This window comes from Typopeltis vanoorti, chromosome 19 (genome assembly GCF_054136105.1).
Source record: "Typopeltis vanoorti isolate ZY-2024b chromosome 19, IOZ_Tvanoo_1.0, whole genome shotgun sequence".
NCBI classification, from domain to species: domain Eukaryota; kingdom Metazoa; phylum Arthropoda; class Arachnida; order Uropygi; family Thelyphonidae; genus Typopeltis; species Typopeltis vanoorti.
In genome coordinates, this window is record NC_143567.1 from 36,057,156 (window position 1) to 36,083,639 (window position 26,484).

At 36.6% G+C, this 26,484-nt stretch overlaps 1 protein-coding gene across 1 annotated transcript in view; it reads left to right on the forward strand.

The window, feature by feature from the left end:
• The window catches only part of BRWD3 (bromodomain and WD repeat-containing protein), a 451,316-nt gene that overhangs the window by 381,651 nt on the left and 43,181 nt on the right, over nt 1-26,484 (forward strand). Inside the window, 2 exon segments of the mRNA XM_090409588.1 lie at nt 10,608-10,763; nt 17,770-17,922. Coding sequence (XP_090265714.1) covers nt 10,608-10,763; nt 17,770-17,922 — 309 coding nt within the window.

The window sequence follows — 26,484 nt, forward strand, 5'->3', positions numbered from 1 at the left end:
TGCAGCTGCAAATTGTCCTACTTTGGCCAAACAGGCAGAACAACAAATATCAGGATTTCAGAACACCAAGACTACATCCGATTTCACCAGTACAGCCGCTCTGGGCTGGCAGACCATGCCTTAGATACCCACCATAAAATCCGTTGGAAGAAAACAAAAAAAAACCAAAACAGCTCATCAAATCACTTGGTTGCTGAAGAATACGTTGACAAGTAGAGACAAGCAGGTTATTGTTCCTCTCTATCGAGCCTTGATAAGACCCCATCTAGACTACTGTGCTCAGATTTGGTCACCTAGGTTTCTTCTTGATGGGGAGGAGGTGGAGAGGATCCAGAGGCGAGTGACCAAGATGATAGCAGGTCTGTGGAATGAACCGTATGAGAACAGGTTGAGGATTTGTGGGTTGCAAAAATTGGTTGATAGGCGGAGGAGGGGAGATATGATTGAGACATTCAAATTACTGAAGGGTTTCTATAAAATTAATTCAGAAGATATTTTTGAGAACAGGGCTGGTTGTGGGAGGACTAGGGGACATCCATGGAAACTGGGCAAAAGTGTGGTTAGTAAAGGTGTTAGAGCTGGGTTCTTTACTTTTAGAGTAGTGAATGAGTGGAATGCGCTCCCTGAGTCTGTGGTGGATGCTGTGACAGTGAATGAGTTTAAGGCGAGGTATGATAGATACTGTATGAATGTCAAATAGTTGTGATGAATATGATTTGGGGCCTCCCTCGATGAGTCTAATGACTCCCTGGAGTTGCCCGTAATAATAGTAATAGTAATAATAATAGTAATAATCCATCGCAGCAAGTTTAAATACAAAAGATTATTCAAAGAATCTTCAGCAGCTCTAAAAAACGTTCCTAACCTCAACAAATTTGGGTGCATGAAACTGCCCCAAATTTGGGAGACTTTCATTATGAGAACTTCAGCCCAACTGCCAAGACTACCAAATTAGCCTGCAAGGGGGCACCATTAGGACTTTAGGAACAATATTAGTTTCTTGCTTTCTTCCTCATTCGCTTTGTGTTAGTTCCTGAGTGCACATACCATATCTTTATGTTCCCGAAGATGACAATGTGACATTGCCGAAATATAGAAGTTATTCATTAAAGTTATCTTTAATTAATATACTTTATATACGTTGTTAATTCCGTAAACTAATTACCTTGAAAAGGTGTTGTCGAATGTGGTGGAAGTAAATGTATAGAACCAGGGAAAACTAGAGTTATTAAGGGGGATGGGAAGTAGATATGCAGATTTTAGGGAGACAGTTGAGTATGTGAATGTGTGTAATATGCCCAAGTGAGTAGGAAAGACCACAAATCAGAATGGGATAGTTAGTATAAGGCATCAAAATAGGGATGGGACAAATCGGCTTCTTCAGTTCATGTATACAAATGTCAGAAGTATTAGGAACAAGAAGGAAGAATTTTTGGCCTTGGTTGGCACTTCCAGACCACAGGTTATTGGCATTAGTGAAACATGGCTGACAGAAGATGACACAGCTAGTGGGATTGAATGTGAGGGGTATAGTGTGTTCAGGAGTGACAGGGAGAATAAAATGGGTGGAGGAGTGTTATTGATGATAGCTGATGAGCTACAGCCAAGAAGAATAGAAGTGGAACTGCAGGATAGAGAAAAGAGCATATTTGAGGCTATTTGGTGTGAGATTGAAACTAGCAGAAAACAAAATATACAGTTGGGTGCTGCTATAGACCAGGTGATGAAATAGATGGTGGAGATAGTATGCATAAACAAATAGAAGAAATGAGTGGAAGGAGGGTAATTATTATGGGAGATTTCAACTATGGTAACATTGATTGGAAGGAGGAGAGGACACGTGGGAGGAAGGAATTGGATTTTATGCAATTATTAAGGGATAACTATCTGCGACAGCATGCAATGGAAAATACTAGGGGTCAGAGAGTTCTTGACCTAGTAATTGCATCTGAGAATTTGACTGTAAAGAATATGACCACATTGCCACCAATTGGCGAGAGCGATCATAGGGTCTTGACTTGGGAGGTGACTAAAGGCATGGAATTTACAATTAAGACAGGGTACATGTGGAATTATCGTGCTGGTAAGTATGACAAGCTTAGGAGATTGACTGGTACAGTGCCATGGCATGTAAAACTGCAAGGGCTAGAAGTTGACAGTGCATGGGAGGCGGTTAAGAAGTGTTTGCATGAAGCAGTGGCTGACTATGTACTTAGAGTCTGAATAATAAATCAAGTAGGAGTTAAATGGATGAATAACACCATTAAGCTTGAGCTACAAAAAAAAAAAAAAAAAAAAAAAAAAAAAAAAAAAAAAAAAAACTGTGGAGGGAATTTAAGGAGAAAGGTGACCTGCAGGCCCATGAACAATATAAAGCACAGGCCAGAAAGGTAACGAGCGTGGTAAGAAAAGCAAAAAATGATTACGAAAGAACATTGGCCATGCAGGCTAAAGACAATCCTAAACAGTTTTTTCGATATGTTGCAAGTAGAAGAAAAAATGTATATGGCAGAATGATTTTAAAGAATGCCGATGGTAGGGAGGTAACTGAATCAGTTGATATAGTTGAATTACTTTGAGCGAGCACTTTGCAAGAGTATATCATCCAGGTGGTGACATTGCAGAAATGAATGAACCAAAAGTTTATACAGAGATTGTGGTGAATGAGGTGGAGGTGAATAGTCTATTACAAAACCTCAATGTCAGTACATCTGTGGGATTGGATGGTATACCAGCTCATGTCGTACATGAAGTGGCTAAAGAACTGTCAGTACCCTTGACCATTCTGTTTAATCTGAGTCTCTGATCTGAGTTAGTCCCGAAAGGGTGGAAAGAGGGGAAAATAGTTCCACTGCATGAAGGAGGTTCCAAGACTGCTGTTGTAAATTACCGACTGATTAACATATCAGGAATCGTTGTCAAGGTCTTGGAGAAACTAGTCAAGAGAAGAATACAGGACTGGATAGATGAAAATGGGATGCTGTATGGGGAACAACATAGTTTTGTGAAGGGTAGATCATGCCTCAGTAATTTGCTCATGTTTTATAACACAGTAACGACTGAACTGGATAAGGGTAATGGGTTTTCAGTGATTATACTGGACCTTGCCAAGGCCTTTGATAGGATACCACATAGAACTCTAATCAGTAAACTGATAGGGATAATATAGGGTTGGTGAGATGGATAGGAGGGTGGTTGATGGAGAGATACAAGAGAGTGGTTTATTCAGGAGTGGAGTCCAAAAGACGGCTTGTGACTAGTGGTGCACCGCAGGGTTCTGTTCTTGGACCACTACTTTTCAATTTGTTATTAACGATATAGGAGAGGATCTGAGAGGAAGTGTTCACTTGTTTGCTGATGATGCAAAGTTGGGTAGAGCAATTGTGAGTGCACAGGATGTCAAAATTTTGCAGGATGATTTGGATAGTTTGGAGGACTGGGCTAAGAAAAATGGATGTCAATTTAATGTGACAAAGTGTAAGGTTATGCATTTTGATGTGAAAAGATTAGCAGCAGTATATCATATTGGTGGAACCATACTCCAGGAGAGATTGATGAGGCCAGGGATTTGGGAGTGTTGGTGGATAGAGAGTTGAAGTTTAAGGGGCACATTGCAAAAGTGGCTAAATCAGCTCATCAAATCACTTGGTTACCGAAAAATACTTTAACGAGCAGAGACAAACAAGTTATTGTTCCTCTATATCGAGACATGATAAGACCCCATCTGGACTACTGTGCCCAGATATGGGTGCCAGAGTTTCTTCTTGATGGGGAGGAGGTGGAGAGGATCCAAGATGGTGGCAGGTCTGTGGAATGAACCTTATGAGAACAGATTGAAGATTTGTGGGTTGCAAAAATTGATTGATAGGTGGAAAAGGGGTGTATGATTGAGACATTCACATTACTGAAGGGTTTCTATAAAATTAATCCAGAAGATATTTTTGAAAATAGGACTGGTGTTGGGAGGACTAGGGGCCATACATGGAAGCCGGGCAAAAATGTGGTTAACAGGGGTGTTAGAGCTAGGTTCTTTACTTGGAGAGTGGTAAATGATTGGAATAAGCTGCCAGAGCTTGTTGTGAGTGCTATGACCGTGAATGAGTTTCAGGTGAGGTATGATAGATACTGTGTGAAGGACGAATAGTTGTTCTTGACATGATGTTAGGGCCTCCCTCGATGAGTCTGTCGACTCCTTGGAGTTGCCCGTAATAATAATAATACACCGTTGCAAGTTCAAATTCGAAAGACTATTCATGGAATCAGCCTCAGCCTTAAGAAACTCTCCAAACCTCAACAAATTTGGTTTGCATGAGACTGTTCCCAAATTTGGGAGGCTTACATCAGCAGACCTTCAGTTCAATGGCCAAGAACACCTACATAGTCCGCTAGGGGGGGAGGGGGGCACCATCAGGACTTTTAGGAGAACAATAGCTTCCTCACTTCATTCTCAGTTACTGTGTTTTGGTGCCTACATGCACGTGACGTTGCCGAAATATCGGAAATATTTATTAAAGTGTAATTTAATTTATATTCTTATGCATGTCAATTCCTTAAGTGATTTAGTAATTGATGCTGTTTATTTGCTCCCCTAATTTTTCTCAGAAATCTCATATCTGGGGTCTCCAGTCTTTGACAATCTGTTTTACAACACCATCTGCATAAAGAAAGAACTGAGATTAATATCTCCAAATTCAGGTTTAATGCTAATTTCCTTCATAATGCAATCCATATCCCATTCCATTCATGTGCCATCTCCTATCCAGAAGGTTGACTGCCATAATGTAACTTATGGTTGACTACAGGCATAATGACATGTGGTGAGAACCCTATCTCTTCCACATATTGTCATAAGTATTCATTGTAAATCCATGCATGTTCACATGGCCAGTTTGTCTGTTCTGAAGGATGAAAAAACTGAGTTTCTGGGTGGAAAACCCCTCTACCTCCATATGAGACTAGCTAAATTACCTTTTAGTCAAAAAGATTTAGATGATGAATAAGTGGCAATAGTGTGAACCCTTGTTTCACACCTGACTTTACACCAGATCACTTTCCTGTAACTCTTTCAATTCTTAATTACAGCTGAATGAAAACTTAAATAGTGATACTTGTAATATTCACATCATTTCTTAACCATCTTGGATTGAAAACCTGTTTCTGACAACCTTTGGTGGCCTGAATTGATTTTTTTTATATAAATGCATACTATGAACATTCTATTCCAGTCATCTGGAATTTGACCTTCAGACCGTTCAATATTTTCTACCACTATCAATGGTATCACAATACCCTTGATAGCATGCTTACATAATCTTCCTTAGCAGAATTTTGATGATGTGAGTCAACTCGTCTCCTCTCAGTGCCACAGTTAATCATGCAATATCTTTTTGCATATTATGCAAGTTGCTGCTAGTGCAATACCTAAAATGCGTAGTCAATTTCCACTTTTTCCTGAACCATGCTGGAATGCTGATTACATACTAACCAAGGAAGCTCAGAACAAAGCTTGGGTATCTTTGCAGATACCTCACAGCAGCACATCTTATTGCTTTCAAGCATACTTTCCCTAGCAGGATATGACTTCATTGGAGCCAGAAAGACTGAATGCTATACACATCCTGTATAACCAGATCAACTAATACCAAAGAGTTCTGAGAGAAAATATGGAAAATGAAGGGAAGATATACCACTCATCCACTTTCTGTCCTTGAAGACTGGATATAAAATTGCTCACCCAGTAGCATTTTTATTATTCTTCAAAAGATTTTTTCCCAAATTATCAGCACTATCTTCTTATTTCCCCAAGCTACTGTCCCAAAAAAGCAGAGTACCAAATTCTGTTCTCTTCAGACAGTATGGAAGATTACAACAGGCTATTCACAAAACAAGAACAGAAAACTAATTTGCTAAAATGTTGCCCAACTGTTGGACCAGACAACAATCCATTATAAGATGATTGAACATCTTTTAATGTCAGCCTCTATCTGTTCAACAAAATTATCTGTGAGAATATGTTTCTGGAATCCTAGAAAATATAATAATTATTGCCCTTCCTTAGCCAGGGAAGGAACCAAAAATTTAAACTAACATTAGTCCAGTTGCTCTGACTGCTGCCTGTGTAAAATCCTGGAGAGGGTGAGAGTTTCATCTTTTAGGTTTCTGGTAAAAGAGAGCCTCTTTTTTTACAGAACATAGTCTGATCTCCACATATATCATTCAACAATTGATTATCTAGTTTGACTGGAAGCATCCATTAGAGATGCCTTCTGAAAGCACGAGCATTTAGTATGAAATTTTCTTTGATATAAAGAAAGCATACAACTCTGCATGGAGATTTTTGATGCTGAAAACATACACAACTTTGGTCATAGATGGAACCCTTCCTCTTCTTATCAAGAACTTTTTCTCTAACCAAATATTCCATGTGGGAACCAATCTTTCCTAACTATATGTTCAAGAGGCGAGAATCCCAAAAGGTTCAGTAAATACTATCATTTTTTGCAATCAGGTTAACTTTATAACTAGACAACTCCCTGCAAATTTAAGTAATTTCCTCTTTATGAATGACTTTGCCATCTTCTGTTATTCATGTAATATGCAGGTTATGTTTGAAGCTTGATTGCTTCAATTCTGTTATTCCCCACCTATATCCAACCTATATATTAAAGTCAGTTTGGGAGTAAGATAGTTTGTACTTTTATTTTAGTTGGTTAGAATGTTTCAGATTAGTATCTGTGATGGTGCATTGACTTCATTGATCATGTTGTGTATATTCAAAGAATGAAGCTCAATTATAAAAATAGTAAATTTTAATCATTTATTCACTCTCACTTATCTTTCAAATTCCTTAGACTACACCAATCAAATTAAAAAGTCTCACTTAACTAATATACTTACATATATATCTTCTTTCGGTAAGCAAGTTTCCTTAAACATCAATTTTTGCTGACGTAGACATGAAGAAAACTCACTCAAACAATAGGAATACATTAATTAAACAGTTCCAAATTCACTTCCAATAAAAGGAACTTTACTACCAGTTCCACTTTTCTTCTTGGAACATATAAAAACTCTTCTGAGATTAGAGAACTTGGTAATTTATTAGACTCTGGCTTTCCTTTTGCTGCTTACCTACTCTTTTCTTGCTAGCATACATATTACTCAGTGACAGCAGTTCTTAAAACAACAGATAATGTGCATGCCTGATAACGAGATTCAGAGCAAAATTTAAGTGATAAACACTTAAGTTTGATAAACATTTGAGTGCTGCAGTAATGGACTGCCATTACTGCAGCACTCAAATGTTGTGCAATAATAGGGTGACATACAAACACTTTTGTAAACAAGCATACAATATTATACATATATAATTTCTGTGATATTCCTTAAGGATTACAATATATGGTAAGCAACTTTACTACTTATAACTATATTTAAGTCTCCTTTTGCTATGCTACCGCTTAACACATGGCAGTTCCTGTACAGTTTCATTACAAAATGCAAAATGTGTGAATTTTTTAATGAAATTTTTACTCATCATATATGATACCGTAAAAAAAGAACATTACAAGTAAAACAATTATGAGAGATTTTTACAGAGGTCATCATAAAACAGCTGAACAACCGATTGACCATGTTTCAAAATGTGCTTACAAATGCACATTTTGAAAGTTTTCTGAGGTGTAAGAAGTTTTCTTACACCTCAGAAAACTTCTGGTGATTTACATTTTTGTAGTAGACATGATCTTCACCCTGGTGGAGAAGTAAGACTAGGATGAGATGTAATTCCAATTGCAACAAAAGCCAAGTTCTTGGGACTTGTATTTGACAAACAAATTTATGCTGCTCATCATGCCAAGTGCATGATGAGTGCCAAAGAGTGATGAACATCCTCTTCACCCTAGCGTCCATCTCTTGAGGTCCCAATAAATGTTTGCTCCTTCTGTATTGTGCCCTTATCAAATCAAAACTTATTTTGAGTCCTAAATATGTGCCTCTTTGATGGTTAGATCCTATCTACCATCAAGTAATCGGAACTGCAACTGGAGCATTTCAGACTTCACCAATTTCTAGTCTTTACATCAAAGAAAATGAACTACCTTTGCGACCTGTCCATATTATGTGCTTCCAAAATAAAATCCCTGCCAGACCATTCCACATAGCAAATTAATTTTTGTCCATTATGGAAGAATTTGTACCATCGTTAGAAGCTGGACATAACAGAGCAGACAACATTTCATGGACTCCACCAAATACACACCACTGTGGTATTCATGCATAACAGCTTGCAGCTTTCCTATATAGAGGTTAGCCAAATATTGCACTCTTCTCACAATCAACCAGCAGCTCTTTCATTCTCAGAACAGAATACTGTGGTTTTGCACCTATCTTCACAGATGGTTCAAACTCAAAGGCTATAGTGTAGTCTACAGCTGTTTTCCCAGACAGTATATCTACTGAGGTCACACTGAGATGTAACTTTACTGCAGATATGCATGCCATAGAATTTGCATTAAACTACATAAGATTGAGACTCGTTCAACTCTCTGCAGGCAATAAGAAGTCTGGAATACTATGGTTTTGCACCTATCTTCGCAGATGGTTCAAACTCAAAGGCTATAGTGTAGTCTACAGCTGTTTTCCCAGACAGTATATCTACTGAGGTCACACTGAGATGTAACTTTACTGCAGATCTGCATGCCATAGAATTTGCATTAAACTACATAAGATTGAGACTCGTTCAACTCTCTGCAGGCAATAAGAAGTCTGGAATGCCAACACCATTCATGCTCTCTCTCTCTTGAATCCAACATCTGTTCTCTCAGTTATGGAGACTACATCATGATGTGTGCCTCTGTTGTATCCCAAGCCATGTCTGGGTTTGGCACCTATCTTCACAGATGGTTCAAACTCAAAGGCTATAGTGTAGTCTACAGCTGTTTTCCCAGACAGTATATCTACTGAGGTCACACTGAGATGTAACTTTACTGCAGATCTGCATGCCATAGAATTTGCATTAAACTACATAAGATTGAGACTCGTTCAACTCTCTGCAGGCAATAAGAAGTCTGGAATACTATGGTTAAGGAAAATTAGGTTGCATATACTGCAACTAGGTCAGCTCATTTGTCAGGATATCATCATCTGCATATAATTAGTGTAAGGTATAGGACAAAAACGTTTATCCCAGCGGTACGGAAGCCTCAAATTAAATTATGGCAGTCTAGTCAGTACATGGTCTGTAAAAAGGAACTTGTTCTTGCTTGCCTCTGCATAGGTCATAGTCATCTTACACACTCCTTCCTATTCATTAGTGATGACATGCTTGTGTGTGTGCATGCGTGAGTGCTGTGCTTCAGTTTTATTAAGGCATATCATATTTAACTGCTCTCATTTTCATCAATGAGCACAATCACTATTTTAGTGCTTCTAAAGATCTGTCTGAGTGTTATACACCCAGATAGATTTTATCTGATGCCTGAAGTATTCATTTTGTTCATAAATTTCTAGAGAGGATTAATATTTATAATCATATATAGATTGTATATGTGTTTTATTTATAGATTGCATTAGTGTTGATTTTTTTTTTTAATACCTGCTTTTATACTTATTTTTATACATTCCTTTTACACCTATTTTTATACTTGTTTATGTGCTACAATTACTAACAATTTTCCTGTAGGTAAGATGTTATTTATTTAAGTCTTTGTTACTTATTCTCTTGTCTGCTGTTTGAGCCTTTGTATTGTTGCAGTATGACCTCTGTTGTCCTTGTACCAGTAAATCCCAAACAAACAAACAAAGCTTTCCTTCTAACATACATGTGTTTCTAATATGTTATACTAAAATCTGTCAAGTAAAAATCATAGAGGCAAAAATTTAGTCACAGGCATGTTTCATCTCATAATATATTTATAGAACACTTATATTATCCATATCACTAGCACTGTAAACATCAAGAATGTGTCAGCCAAAGGCTGTTGTGTTTCATCCACCCAATGATTAATGATATTGGTTTGCTTCTCCCTCAACCCATGTACTCCAGGCTAAATTACTTGCAAATGATATCAGATTACCGCATTACTCTTTTTTGTAGATGTCATTACTGCTATGCATACTTCTCTATGCAAAATCTGCCAAAATAAATTGTTCTGCAGTCTGTTTGACTATTAGTTGTATATTAATAACTGGAAAAAAAATAATGTTAAAAATTATAATGCTTCAAAAGTGGTGTATGCTAAAAGCATGCAGATTTATTTATTTAATTATGTTTTTTAATAGGTTTTTAATACCACAATTCAGCAAATTCATTCAAAGACCACACAATCACATGTGCATCTATGTGTACACACAAGTTATTATTAGGAACATTCTTTTTATCAAAAATGTCATAGGAAATGTAGTCAGCATTTGGCTTTGGTGATAGGCAGAGACTGACTACCTCCCAGTTTTCAAAAAAAAATTAGGACTAAAAAAGATCATTTTGGGGAATGAAAAAAAGGCTTTAAAGGGTTTATTATATATCTCTTAAAAAAGTGTTCATAAATGTTATGATGTATCAGTTAATTCATTGTTCATTTTTATCTTAATTTACCTCTTATTTATAGGAAAGTACTCAGCAGCCAAGCAAAAGAGTTCGTTTAGAAACCCAGCAATATACATCAAAAAGTTGGGGACAACAATGTTTGGATTTCTTAAATGTCATTTTCCAATGTGAAGATTCTACACCTTTTCGACATCCTGTTGACTTGTTTGAATATCCGGTTGGTATTACAGCGTTTAAATTTTTCATTTGTAATGTTTTTGTGTTTATGAATATAATTATTTATAAGTGGCAAATTTGAAACTCAGTTCTCTCAGTAATACATTAAATAATCAGATGTAGAATAATAAATGTCCATATAGACTGGTCCATTGACTTAACTGCCATCTATAATCATCCACTTCTTTTTTTGTTCAAAACCTATAAAATTTTCGGTTTTGAACAAACGATTATGACATCTTCAAGGGTTGATGATAATAACCACTAATAAACACACTAACCACTCGGCCAGCCTGGCTGGCCGAGTGGTTAGCGTATTTGCTCTCCAGCCAAAGGCTGCAGGTTCGAATCCCGCCATGGGCATGGATGTTTGTGATTGTCTGTGGAAAAATTAGTGATGGTGGTGGTCGGCAGTAGATGGCATTCGTGGATTGAGTGGTGGAGACAGAGCTGTAGAGCAGGTGCCCTCCCTCGATGAGTCCTTGGACTCCCTGGAGGTGTCTAATAATAATAATAATAATTTGAACTTAATTTAATCTAAATGACCACATGGACATGGCTTTAATTTATTCCACATGTCTAAAGTCAGAAAATTGCATCTAAAGAATAGTCTATTTTCTCTTTTTGACTAACAAGCCAAGCAATCTTGAAATTGACCACTGTCTAACGGACCCTAGCTTAAAGCTGACCTAAGAAAATGTAACAGTTTTTCTGTCATAGCAGCATCAGAAATCAGACTTCCAACTTCTCTGCCATCAGCAATCCTTAAAGGCATAGCGGGACAACTCTTGGCTTTCTTTTTTCCTTCATAATGGGACCAAACAACCAACTATTAGATGTTGAGAAATTTAGAAGAGAGTGAGAGAGAGAATAGGTATAAACAACAACTTCAGTGAGATTTCTGAGGAGATGGATGACCAGTTAATTTTGTATATATCAATTTTTAAACTGGATGTAGAAATATGTCACGGTCACTATAGCGAACTCTTAAGAACTAAAAGAATTGTTTGGTATTGTGAGTATTTTGCTGTATTGGTGTGTCCTCTGCTAAAGTAAGAGTTCACAATGTGTAACATAGCAGGTTCATCTGTTGTTAAGCTAGGAACAGTAATTACTTTAGGAGAATGAATGACTACTATTTGGGTTTTTTTGGTCAAATTTATTTTAAAACTAAGTTATACCAACTAGTTTCGTCAGGGTAAAAGATGTATAAAAAAATAAGAACACTTAAACGCTAAAAACTGTTTACGCTAAAACCATAAAATGAACTGAATACAATTGCATATTTATAAAAGCAGAAGAATGCATACATGACACGCATAGCGCGTGTATGATCTACTAATCGTTATGTAGGAACATTCTGTAGTTGGTAGCAAAATTTAATTCTGGCATGTTGAAAGATCTAATGAGGGTCTTCCAGATCTCAGGCAAAATCAATCCGTGGTTTCTATTAAGGTTTTGTTCTGAACGGAGAACTGTTGTGGCTTCTTTTATAATTCGGGAGCAGAGGTCCTCCTCTAAGTAGGGCATTGAGCTTTTATCCCATCCTATCATATGGTTAGTCCTAGCAAAATGAAAGGTTAACCCCAATTTGTCTTCTCTATTACTATTGATGTCTCCTATGTGTTCCTTCTTCCTGATTTCAAAACTTCTTGAAGTCTGGCCAATATAGTTCAAGCCGCACGAGCAGCGTATGTTGTAAACTCCGGCATATTTAAAAAAACGGATGGCTGTCTTTCGGAGATCATAAAAATTGGCGAATGGTCTGTGCAGGTTTAAAAGCCACTCGCATTCCATGCAGCTTAAGGAGTCTGGCAATCTTATTGGAAATTGTCCCCACAAACGTAATCACTATGGTAGAATTATAATGTATATCTTCAGATTGTCTTTGTGGGGGGGGGGAGTCACAAAAAAGAATCTTGTGTATCAATTTTTTAGGATAACCATTCTTTGTAAGGTTATTTGATATCTTGGAAGTCTTTATCATCTGTCATAATATGAGAGGCTCTATTTTTTAGCATGTGTACAATGCTAAGTTTCTGAGAAATATGGTGTGAAGAAGTGAAGTGCAAGTATCTACCTGTATTGGTGGGTTTGCAATAAACTGTAAGGCTGATACTACCATCTATTCGTTTCTTGATTAAAATGTCCAGAAATGGTAATTGGTTATCTTTCTCAAGTTCTAGAGTGAATTTAATTTTTTGATGCAACAAGTTAATCTTGCTTAGAAAATCAAACAGATCCTTAAATAAAAGAGCCCTTCATTTTGGCGATGTAACATTATTTAAATTAAGGGGATATTAAATCCCACCAAAATTATCTCCACCAAACTGTGGGTTTAGTGTCTACTTTTATGGTTTTAGTGTAAACAGTTTTTAGCATTTAAGTGTTCTTATTTTTTATACATCTTTTACCCTGATGAAGCCAACAGCCACAGTTGGTATAACTTAGTTTTAAAATAAATTTGACCAAAAAAAAAATCCCAAATAGTAGTCATTCATTCTCCTATAGTTCTTGTGGTCAAAAAATAACTGTTTTATCATCACAGTAATTACTTTTTATACTGGTAATTTAACTTACTTACTTTCTTTAATATTAAAGGTAATTTAGAAAAATTAAGGTTTAATATTAACCAATTTTGATACAAATAATTTTTCAGTTGGAAAAGTATTCACATGAAAATGGATTCATTAAAATTTAGCAGTGCTATTCAGCATTCCTAAAAGTGGATGAGGTCAGAAACTCCCATTTTGCAGTGAGTCAATGTAATGGTTCATAGTAGCTGAGGTATGTGGGAGGCACTGTTAAGACTATGGAATCAGCAAGGTGACTGGTCGCTCTCTGTATAGGTGTCATGTTCATAAGTATATCCCCACTGCATGTCCCCACTCTTCACTTTCATCTAATAAAAACCAAAAATGAAAAACAAAACAAACAGACAGTTTTGAAGGCAACACTGCAAACAAAATAAATCTCCCTGAACAACCAATTCATCCAAACAAATCAAACAATATTTATTCCAAACATACCAGGATCCTCACGCAAAAAAAAAAAAAAAATCATTTCTACATCCACTTTACAAACATCTGCAGCATAAATTTCAACATAAACGATATTCATCACCACTTACAGACATCCAAACTAGACCTCCTTCTTTTAACAGAAACACAAATTGCAGCTCTAGGTAGTGACCCTTCCCATAATGTATAGCATTATACATGTCTGCAAGGAGATGTGCATTGCATTATGGGATACTAAGGAGGCAAGTGATGTGAAGTCTTAGCTTCTTTATACGAGTTACCCCAGTTCTGAAAATACTCCAGGTGCAAACTTTGTTTGCTTACACTTGGATAAAGGATTAAGCCAAGTATATAATTTCTTGGTACCTTTAATTTATAGCTACATCAACCACTGTTTACCTCACCTCCAACCCAAATTATACTCTTTGCAATTCATTTCACCACAAAGGTGGCACCTGTGCTTTTGTATGTTCTGACATTGCCTGCCAGAGAATGCCAAATTTAGAGAATTCCCTGCTTTTGACCTTGCCCAGCTTAGTAACATTCATTTGCTGCATTTACTGGTTTCCAAAATCTGAAAACCACAAAGACCTCTTCAACTTTCTCTCCATGAAACTCAACCATCTACAATCCAGCTATCCAAACAGCGAAGTCATCGTCCTAGGTGACCTGAATGTCTACACTCCAACACTGCTGATCAAGCTGGACGTGATGTAGAAGGTTTTGCTGTAAGTAATGATCTAACACAATTCAATCAATTACCTACCAAAATTCCAGGTAATCCCCTCCATTTTCCCAATACCCTTGATCATTTTTTAACTAGTTTTCCTTCCAGACATGCTGTAGAGGTTACGTGTCCTATCAGCAACTCAGACTACAATGTTGTGCAAGCTTCCAGTCTCACAAAGTGCCCTCTCTTCTGACCACACCCAAACTTATTTTCTCTGTCACTGCAAAGTTATAAAATGGGATGATTTCTGGAACTACAACTACTACTCTTCTTTACCATAGAATGACTATTGTTTCTGCTCCTCTGACCCAAACCTGCACTGAGTGAGTTACAGAAATCATCCACAGTGGCATGAAGGCATTCATCCCTTATTCCATCCAAAATTCCTGTCCACTTTCAAAAACCCTGGTTCAACAGAAGATGTATGAAAGCAGTCGAAGAAAAAAACTCAGCTTACCGCAGGTGACTTGCATCAAGAACCTAAGCTTTATACACAGCCTGTGTGGAAGCTTGCAGTAAATATAAATCTATCAGGATATCCAAATCCAACTTCATATCAATAACAGAAAACTCATCTCTTGTCCAAACAGTAGCCGTGCCTTCTGGTCTCTCGCAAAAAGCCATTGGAAGCAACTACTGCTACCTGTACTCAGTACCCAAATCACCTCCTTCCATACCAGTACTAAGCACCATATGCCTCCTGTGACCTTTTGGCAGGAAGATATAAGAAGAATATTAGGTAACCTGAACACTATAAAGTCATCTGTTCCCAATGGCATCTCTCCTATTGAACTCAAATGTTGTGCTCCAGAGCTAACACCTGTCCTCCATTATTATTATTCTTCTTTACTCAGTTGGCACCTACCCCATGGATACTTAACATATATCCAATCCATTCCAGAAAAGAGAGACAAAACCTACCTTTCAAGTACCAACCAGTTACCATTGCCTCAATCCTCTCTGAAATAATGGAGAAAGTTGTCAGTGGGCAACTTCTTCACTACCTAGAAGCTCACCAGTGAATCAGCAACCACCAGTATGAATTCCACCAATCCAGATCTACAGCTGATATCTCAACCTACATTACTCATCACTGGACATGTGCCATGGAGAGATTCAGAGAAATGTGTGCCCTTGATATTTCCAAGACTTTCAATCGTGTTTGACATCAAGGCCTGCTTTGCAAACTGCTTTCCTTTGGTCTCCCTGCCACCCTCTGTAACTGGATAGCCATCTTCCTCTCTGGTCATTCATTGCATGTCCTTCAGTGGGGGCAAGGATAACCTAGTGGCCTTCAATACTCTTTCGATCATGTTTGGCATTAAGGCCTGCTTTGCAAACTGCCTTTGGTCTACCTGCCACCCTCTATAACTGGATAGCCATCTTCCCCTCTAGTTATTCATTGCATGTCCTTCAGCGGGGCAGGGATAACCTAGTGACCTTCCATACTGCTAAAACACAATCCTATCTTTTCTCTTGCAAAAGGGAGCTCAATTCACCTTCCCTCATCCTTAGTAATACATGCCACCAGACAGGATGAACTCTCCTTGCACTGGCAGCTTCTAAAAAAAACTGGGCATTCTTTTCTGCTCAAGAAGTTGCGGGGGGGGGGGTCTGATAAACACCTAGAACAAAATGATATTAAAACAGCTGATATAACCACAAAAAAGAAGGTATAAGAACATAAGTTACCTTCATAACTGCTACTAGTATGTTCTTTCTGTGGTTGTATCAATTGCTTTAATATCATTTTTGTTCTAGGTGTTATTAGAACTTTCCAGACCCCCCCTTGTACTTTAGACCCACCCAGCTACTAACCCTATACAAATCCACCCGCCCTTAGAATACTGTTTACACATTTGAGGTGGTGCATTCTTTCTAGAGGAGAACAATTTCGCTCATAGATGATCCTTCCCTTACAGGCTCGCTTCAATCTTTCTCTCACAGATGCAGTGTTTCAGCTCTGTGTCTCTTCTACAAGTACTTCCATGATTACTACTCCTGTGAATCAGCACACATCATTCCTCCACTTGCTATTAGGTGTGTTAAAAATAAGAGCAGCAGTTGTCCAACATCCCTTTACATTGCAACTGCAAACTCATCAAACTTGTTTCTCATCTCATCTTCCTCATTTATTCCATCTACCTCTGTCTTCTGAAACAGCCTTCCCCATGATGTGTTTTCCAACAATTTCACCTTACAGTTTTTTAAGAAAATGTCTGCTTTCTTCTGTTTCAGTCCTTACTGCACCTTACACACGGCACTGATAGGCTATAGATTCTTATACCTCTTGTGTGTGTGGGATTAAAATCTTCTCATGTCTTATCTGATCTTTTTCCAGAAAGCCATCAAAAGAATCTTGAATACTTAGGATACAAATTTTCTGATGATATCTCCAGTTTTGCTCAAAATTTATTCTGTAGAATTAACAGAAACTCTATTTGTCTTTAATGTGCATGTCTTGCAAACATACAATAGAGACTGTCATCCATATAACTTAGAAGCAAGCTTATATTCAGCCCATCCTAATAAAAGGAGATAAGTCTGCCATCAAACCATCACCTCATTGCTCCCACATAATTTCTCTCAAAAATAATGGATGTTATTTGTTACAAAATTCTTTACCACCTCTCCTCCCATCACCTAATTAATAGTGTACAATTTCACCCACAATCAATTTATACACAAGCAAGGGAAAGGTTAAGAAAAATTTGATATTTTCACTCTTGTTGGTTCTGGAGCACATGACACATTCTTGTCATGTGTTCCAACTACAACTCCATCCACAGTTTACAGTTATGGTTGGATACTGGCCTAACAAATAATATCTTTTTTTTTTTTTTTTTATTAGCTGATGAATTATCAGTTTTCAGGTGGTTTGCCAAAAGAATGGGATGGCAGATTTTTTGAATCATTTTACAGCATTCATAAACATTACTATAAAATTGAACTTGGTTCCCGAATTGAGACACGATTTCAATCTTTCCATTATTTGCTTTCCATTTAGATGTCTGTCTAATGTCAATCATCGAAATGAAAAGTCAGGATGTAATGTTTAATTTGCTTGAATCTTTATAATTTGCATTTGTTTGAATTTTTCCTTTGTTTCCTATGAGCATGTGCTCATAGGTATGTATTTAAGCCTTAAAAGAATAATCTCTTGAAATTTTGCATAAATAACATTTAGTTCATAATTTTCATTAGTTTTCAAATCACTACAAAAAGTAACACCAGCATAATTTATTGTTATATTACAGGACTACAGGAACATCATAGACACCCCCATGGATTTGAGTACAATAAAAGAACGATTAATTAGTTACCATTATTGTGATCCCGTTGCATTTTGTAAAGATATGAGACTAATGTTCCAGAATTCTAGGAATTATAATATTAATAAGAAATCTAGGGTAAGTTCTGTAATCATTGTGAAATTAGTATTCGTGAATTAAACTTTTTATCATTTTTATAGTTTTGTTATTTTTGTATAAAATGCCATAACTGAAGGGGGGGGGGAGTGGAATAGTTTATTCATTGCTTGAAATAAGGAAAAGATAACTGCATTGTTTCGTGCTTTTCCTGGAAAAGCATAAGTTAAGTTTTTCCTTGGAATGTATTTATGATTTCTTAACAAAGATCTTGTATCTGCTCAACATCAGAGTTCAAAATTGGTACTATCGATGCAAGAAGCATCTGTAGTATTCAACACTAAATAAGAGGATAATCTGCTTGAATGGCAGGCAATGTCAAGTATAGTGATGTGAGCTAATATCAGGATGTGGAACTGGATGATGAGACTTATTCTGCCTATGGTTCCATGGGAGGTTCTATTAAGGAAGAAATGGAGGGATTTTTAATGGCATTAGAGAAGGTAGCTGGCACAAAGAAAAAGGGAAAAATTATCCTTGTTGGAGATCTAAACAGCTCAGTAGGAAATGATTACTAGACATATAGAAATATTTTGGGAAAATTTGGAGAAAAGAGCAAAGCTAATCATAATGGTAAGTGCCTAGTGGATTTCTGTTTAGGACATGCACTAGTTATTACTAATACCAACATAAAAATGTGCTCAAGTTCACATGGAGAGAAGATGCAAGAAATAAGAAACATCTCATTGACTATGTTATTGTTCATAACAATGTTTATGCACTGGTTCATGACACAAGAGTATACAGAGGATTTGAAATAGGCAGGATAAAATTGAATTTCATATTGAGAAGAAGAGTGAAAGAGTTTGAAAACAAGAACCAAATTTTGGAGATTTAGTAGCAAATCCTGAAGAAAACATTGATTGATTCAATCTTTTCAATCTTTAAAGATACCTGTGGTATGACTACAAACAACAAATTACGTGATAACCACAGTAATTAACTTTAGTGAATATCTGTACTTGCATTTCATTAAAGTTAATTATTGTGGTTATCATGTAATTTGTTGTTTATTGATTGATTCAGCCAGAGAGAGAGAGAGAGAGAGACATGTAGCTAAGTTGTCTGTAAGGATAGAAAATCAGAACTCTATAGTGGACTCAGAAAGTTAAAGAGGCAGTTGAGGAAAAGAAGAAAGCATATCGAAAGTTCCTGCTTCCTGGAGAATACAGAGAAAAATGTAATTGAAGCACTCTGTAAAACTAGCTAAACAAAAGTCATGGGAAGTCATAAGAACATAGAAGATAAATATCAGGAAGATGGCAAAATATTCCAGAGACTATTGAAAAAAACTTTGAAATGGAGGAAAGAGCACTGTAAAAGGAATCAGAGATGATAAAATTGACATGAAAACTGAAGATTAAGATATTCTAAATGTCTCAAGTAATCATTTTGAAAGACTGCTAAATGAAACAAGCAGTGTTTCATTCATATTCATATCAGGAATACATATCCATAATATCCATACTTGAAGTAGATAATTCCATCAAAAACCTGAAATGTGGAAAGGCACTTTGAGTAGATGAAATTTGACCAGAAATGCTCAAATATGGAGGTATTAAAGTTGTATAATGGCTGCACCACATAATTCAGAAGGCATGGTCAGAGGATTGAATTCTGGATGATTGGAACAGAGCTCTCATTGTACCCACCTGTGAAATAAAACTCCATGTGAGAATTAGAGAGGTATTTCCTTACTGAATGTTCCTGGCAAGATGTGTGCCATAATTTATGCTTGAATTCTTGAATACTTGAGAAAACAGCTACGAAAAATTGTGGAAGGGAAGCTTCATGAAGAAGCTGGATTCAGGCCAAATAGAGGTTGTTTAAGACAAATTGAGAAATCTTTGGAATATAACTAGGATTTGTATTTAAATTTCATAGATGTGGAAAAGGCTTATGACAAAGTGCTATGAGGAAAACTCTTCAAAATGCAACAGTTACATGGTGTAAATGGAACATTATATCAAGCAATATAGTCTCTATTTAAGCTGTAAGTCAGCGGCTAGAATTAAAGGAAGCACAGGAAGATGATTTGATGTTAAATAAGCCTTGTGACAAGGGTGAATATTATCTATATGGTTGGTATTAAATCTGATATCAAAATTGGCAATGTTAATCTTAACACTTTACTTTATGCAGATGATGTTATACTTCTGAATAAATACAGTACAAGTCTCCAAGATTCCCCTGACTAAATTGAATAATTGTTGTAATAAATTTGGTGTGAAAATGCTGGCCTGGTTGGCCAAGTGGTTAGCGTATCCACTCTCCAGCCAGAAGGCTGCGGGTTTGAATTCCGCCGTGGGAATGGATGTTTGTGATTGTCTGTGGAAATACTAGTGGTGGTGGTGGTCGGCCGTAGATTGCGTTGGTGTAGTTGCGGTTAGTTGTAGTTGATGAAGAGTTGTAGAGCAGGTCCCCTCCCTCGATGAGCCTTTGGACTCCCTGGAGATGTTACGTAATAATAATAATAATAATAATAATAATAATAATAATAATAAAATTCAGCAATAAAAAGACAAAGACAACAAAATTAAGCAGAAACATTGAAAACATCAATTGTATCCTCAATGATGGCAAATTAAATATGGAAATAAACAAATGAATTGCAAACTGGTACAGTAGGAAGTAAACTGAATAAATTTATTTATTCAGTTTATAGTTTTAACTTATGGATCTGAAAGCTGGATTAGAAATAAAAACACTTGGTCCAAGACTGGAGACCATAGATATGAGAGTTCTGAGAAAGAATAGTGGAGTGAACTGATGGCATCAATGGCAGTATTGTATTAAAAATGAGGCTATTAGGAATTTGCCATTGTTAACATTCAGCAATGTGTTAGCAGAGCTTATCTCAGATGGTATGGTCACTTAAACAGAATGCAGAGATCAAAGATTAGCAAAACAAGTATTCTTTGGCCGGAAAAAGATCCAGAGGAAGATCCAGAGGAAGAACAAGATGTAGGCAGATTGATACAGTAAAAAGTGGCTTAGATGACAGAAATATAAGATCTGATAATGTTGGAGTCTTGACAGTTAATAGATTAATTTGGAAGAAAATCATTGATGTTAGTTAGTAATGATGTAACTTTTTCATGTAGTACTATCTATCATAATATCCTATACACCCTCCGAAGCTACATATCAGAAGTTTGATGATGATATATATAAATTAAAGATGCTAAGAAATTATATTTTTTGTTTAATCCTTTATGTAAGCAAACAAAGTTTGTGCCTGAAGTAACTTCAGGACAGGGCAACTCGTATATAGAAGTTGATGACTTTACATCACTTGCCTTAGTATCCTATAATGCAAAGCACATATCCTTACAAACATGTATAATGCTATGCATTATGGGAAAGGTCACTACCCAGACAGGTTTTAATGCAATAGAGTAATAGTTAGATGGCTAACTTTTATCTCCTTTCTTTAGGGATGGGGTTGGATGTAGGTTTATTTCCAGGCTGTACAATAGATGCCAGATGAGTAATATGAACACTTATAAAGATAGTACAGGATGGGCATTAGTTCAGGAGCTTAAATTTAATGCACAATTTTTGAGGGATACCATCAGGACCAGATGACTTTATATCCAAGCTGTAGAATGTTTCTTATGTGCTCTCACCTCCACATAAAATAAGTCATTCTAGTCATGAACTGCTCTATGAGAGAAAAATCTAGCTCTTGTCCCTTTCTTGACTGTATTAATTCTCAACTATCTGCCTTCTATAAAATGGAAAATTTCATCTACCAGTATGTAGTTTCAGAAGATTTATTATGGTAAATTTTGAGGATACTTCTTCCCTGGAGATTTCCCTAATGAAACTTCTGAAAATTTACCATAATTTCAGAAGTATCATTATTCTTTAATTTAATATAAACTAAGATAATTACTGTATTTGCCGGCATATAAGATGCACTTTTTTCTTTGAAAATAGGTCTGAAAAACAGGTGCGTCTTATATGCCGATATTCAGATTTTTATTACTTTCATTTCTGGATATTTTTTCTGTTCCGAGTTACACGATTTCTTTCTTGCTTCTTTGCAGTGTGTGAGAGCATTCCAGTTACATAGAGTTCAGTGGATGCCCATGCGCTGTCATAGACGATCACAGCTGTGTTCCTGTTCGTTTAAACTTTCCAATTGTTGTCGCGGTTGTTGTGAACGGTGATAAATTTCTGCCGTTAAATTTGCTCTGAATTTCTTGGCAAATTATGGCTGAAAAATGTCGGCATTGCTACAATATTGCATACAAGCTACGTGTGATTGCATATGCTAAAGAACATGGAAACAGGACTGCAGAGAGGCATTTCGGGCTACCCCCAACTGAGAAAATTATAAGAACTTGACGGAATCAGGAAAAGGATCTAAAAAAAAGCAATTCACAATAAACATAATCTACGAAGTGGAACTGCTAAATGGCCAGAACTTGAGACAGAACTGAATACTTGGATTTTAGACTACAGAAAAGCGGGACTTTCAGTGTCTGCAAATTGAATTTCATCGATTCATCATTAACGCAAGGAAACAAGAAAATTTTGAACTTGCGCAAATAGAAAACATGGACGAGGTTCTGCTGACTTTTGATGCACCCTCAAACAAAACTGTAGATTCCAAGGGCACAAAAAGTGTTACTGTTAAAACTTCTGGGCACAAAAAAAACTCACTACATGGTTGTTTTATCCTGCTGTGCTGATGGGATAAAATTGCTGCCACTATTGATTTTTAAAAGGAAGATGCTACCCGAAGAAAAAACTGCTTAAAGGAGTGTTTGTACATGTTCATGCAAAAGGCTGGATGGATGGAGGAGGAATGAAGTTATGGATAGAGTTATGCTCCAAGCACTGTTCAGAGATTTTCATGCGAGTGCATTTTTGATCTGCTGTAAGTAAGCGTGGCACCCATCTTGAGCAAAGCTTTTTCATTTGCAATTCTTCATGCAAAATATATCCTACACGTTCTTTTGAAATGCCTATAGTCTCAACAATTTCATGCACTTTGACTCACCGGTCATCCAATACCATATCATGCACTTGATCAATGATTTCTGGTAATGTTACACTTTTTGGACATCCTTCACATTAATCATCTTTAAGGCTGGTATGGCCATGTTTAAACTCTGCAGCCCATTTCTTAATTTAGAAAATGAAGGAGTTTCGTTTGAAGTTCATAAACTTTTATGAACTTCAAATGAATTTCTTTTGGCATTAAACCTTCTTTTACAAAGAATTTTATAACCGCACGTACTCAATTTTATCCATTTCAAGGGATACAGACAACACTTTTGCTTCAGACACCTGTATGACTTACAATTTCACGTGGATGCTTATGACAGATGTGCCAACTTAGAAGAAAAAAAATCTTGCTGATAGTGTTGCCATCTGTGGTTGAGGCCGAGAACTTTTCAGACCACCCTCATATATATATATATATATATACACACACATACACTATCTGATTAAAAGTATCCGGACATCTACTCGAAACTATAATGAGACTTTCCCTGTGACACACTTTCCAGTAGTCGACATTAATATGGGGTGAGTCCACCCTTTGCTTCTATGATAGCTCGAAAAGCTAGAACCCAGAATGCCTAATAACATTTGTGTATCGTTAATTTTCACACATCGAAACCTTTCAACATTTGGGAAAGAGAATACCGCTGTTTATGATCGGTCATAAAAATTGCCTGCAAGCAGATTATAAACTTTGCCAGGGAGACTTTCTATCGGTTGTCGGAACGTCTCTGGAGGAATGGCAGCCCATTCTTCCTGAAGAGCTGTAGCCAGAGCAGTTCGTGATGTGAGTTGTTGGGGTCTGGAGCGAAGTCGGCATTCTAATTCATCCCAAAGGTGTTCTATGTGATTCAGGTCAGGGCTATGGGGTGGCCAGTCCATTTCTGCAATGTTGTTGTCCACAAGTCATTCTTGCATGAATGACTTGTGGTCAATGACATTTGAATGACTACACACGTTTGCATGAATCGTTCTCCAGGCATTCGCCACGCCCAGATCCTCCCATCAGACTGCCACATGGTAAAGCGTGATTCATCACTCCAAATCACATTTCCAGTTGTCCAGTGGCTTCGCTCTTTACACCACTGCAGATGGTGCTTAACATTCACAGGAGAAATGTTTGGTTTATGGGCTGCTGCTTGACCCTGGACTCCCATTCCTCTTAACTCTCGATAAGAGGAATGGGAGTCCAAGGGCGAGCAGATTTCCACGAACCTACCTTCTTTAACGTTCGACGGTCCCGTCTGTCATTAAACGCGGTCTACCCGACCACAGTTTTGTTGTGGGTATGCCTTCACGTTTCCACTTCACAATCACACCACCAACTGTTGATTTGGGCAACTTGAGAAGGGTTGAAATGTCTCTGACATTTCTTACTGATGTAGCAACCAATGCTTGTCCACATTCAAAGTCACTGAGCTCCCTTGACCTACCCATTCTTTTACTTCTTATCACTGAACAACTCACAGCTCTGTGCCTCCTTTTATACCGGTAAGTGAGTCATAGTAATATCTAGATGTTAGTTTACAAATTACAGAGGGGGTGTCCAGATACTTTTGATCAGATAGTGTATATATATGCATACATTGAGACAAGCTATATTACATACCATACCATACAGTATGCTGAGGTCTCACTGATTTGGTCAACTGTTTACACTACTAGTCGGATCTGTGGTGTGGTTTTGGGGGGGGGGGTATATCAAAGAAGCTAGAGCTGTGTTATTTATCTCATCGTTTCTCAAACTGTGGTACATATACCACTAATGGTACGTAATGTTATTTTTGGTGATACAAGTTTTAAACAAAATATTTAAATAAATGTTCAGAAAAATGTATTTATTACCCACCATTTACTATATTTCATTATAATGTAAAAGTTTCATTTACGAATATAAATAAATAATATAAATTTAAAATGTTTTATTCTTTGATTATAAACACTCCATTTAGGATGTATTATTTTAAATCGGGAAATGCTTTTATGGTGGTACATACATTTTTTAATTCTTATTTATGTGGTACAAAATTTAAAAAGTTTGAGAACCCCTGATTTATCTGACTTCAGATCAGTATTAGTTAATTAAAAAAAAAAACAGAATTGGTGGTGATCAAATCAGAAAAAATTCATCAATGAAAACATGAAAAATGACAACTGATAGCCTACAGAACAAGTAAAATATTATTTTTAGGCACAATTTTTAATGAAGATAACAAATTAAATATGGAAATAGACAGTAGAATAAGCAAAGCTGATATGGTCAGGAGCAATTGAAAAAGTATAAATGGAATAAGAGAGAAATTAGCCAAAAACACTAAACTTGCTTTATTTATACAAGAATGTTCAAACCAGTTTTGATTTATGGAGAATTGAGTTAGAAATAAAACAGTATCTAGTGATCACTGATATGAGCCTTAAGATTAAAATTAGAGGAATGAAAAAATGGCATCAATATCAGAATCATATATCATCATCAAATTCCTGCCATGTACCCTCAAGGGGTGTACAGGATATGATAGTACTACATGAAAAAAAAATTACATCATTACTAACTTCCTATCAACAATTTTCCTCCAAATCAGTCTGTTACTTGTCAAGACTCCAACATTATCAGATCTTATATTTCTATCGTCTAAGGCACTTTGTACCGTATCAATCCACCTATATCTTGGTCTTCCTCTGGGTCGTTTTACTGCCAACCTGGCAGAGAACACTTGTTTTGCTAATCTTTCTTCGCCCATTCTGTTTAAGTGACCATGCGACCTGAGATTAGCTCTGCTAATGCATTCCTGGATGTTGACAATATCAAATTCTTTCCTAATATAATCATTTTTAATATGATATTGCCATTCATGCCATCTGTTCATGCCTATAATCTTTCTCAGGACTTTCATATCAGCATTCTAGTCTTTGGTCAAGTGTTTTCCTTCTGACCCAGCTCTCAGATCCATAAGTTAAAACTGGTTTGAACACTGTCTTGTATACAGCTAATTTAGTGTTCCGACTAATTTCTCTCTTATTCCATATGAATTTATTCAATTGACTTCCTACCATACCAGCTTTGCTGATTCTGTTGTCTATTTCTATATTTAATTTACCATCTTCAGTAAAAATCATGTCTAAGTAGCTGAAATGTTTCACTTGTTCCACAGGTTCTCCATTCACAATGCAGTTGACATGTTCAATGATTCTACCTATTTTCGTTGTCTTTGTATTTTTATTGCTGACCTTCATACCATATCTATTACAAGAGCTATTCAATTTAGTCAGAGAATCTTGCAGACTTGTATCAGATTTATTTAAAAGTATAACATCATCTGCATAAAGCATTAACATCTCCAATTTTGATATCATGTTTAAAACCACTTTCCTTCATAATGTGAACAGAGGGGATAATGTACATCCCTGTCTCACACCAGATTTAACATTAAACCATCTTTCTGTACTTCCTTCAATTCTAACTGCTGACTTACAACTCAAATAAAGACTAAGTATTGCTTGATATAATGCCCCATTGACACCATT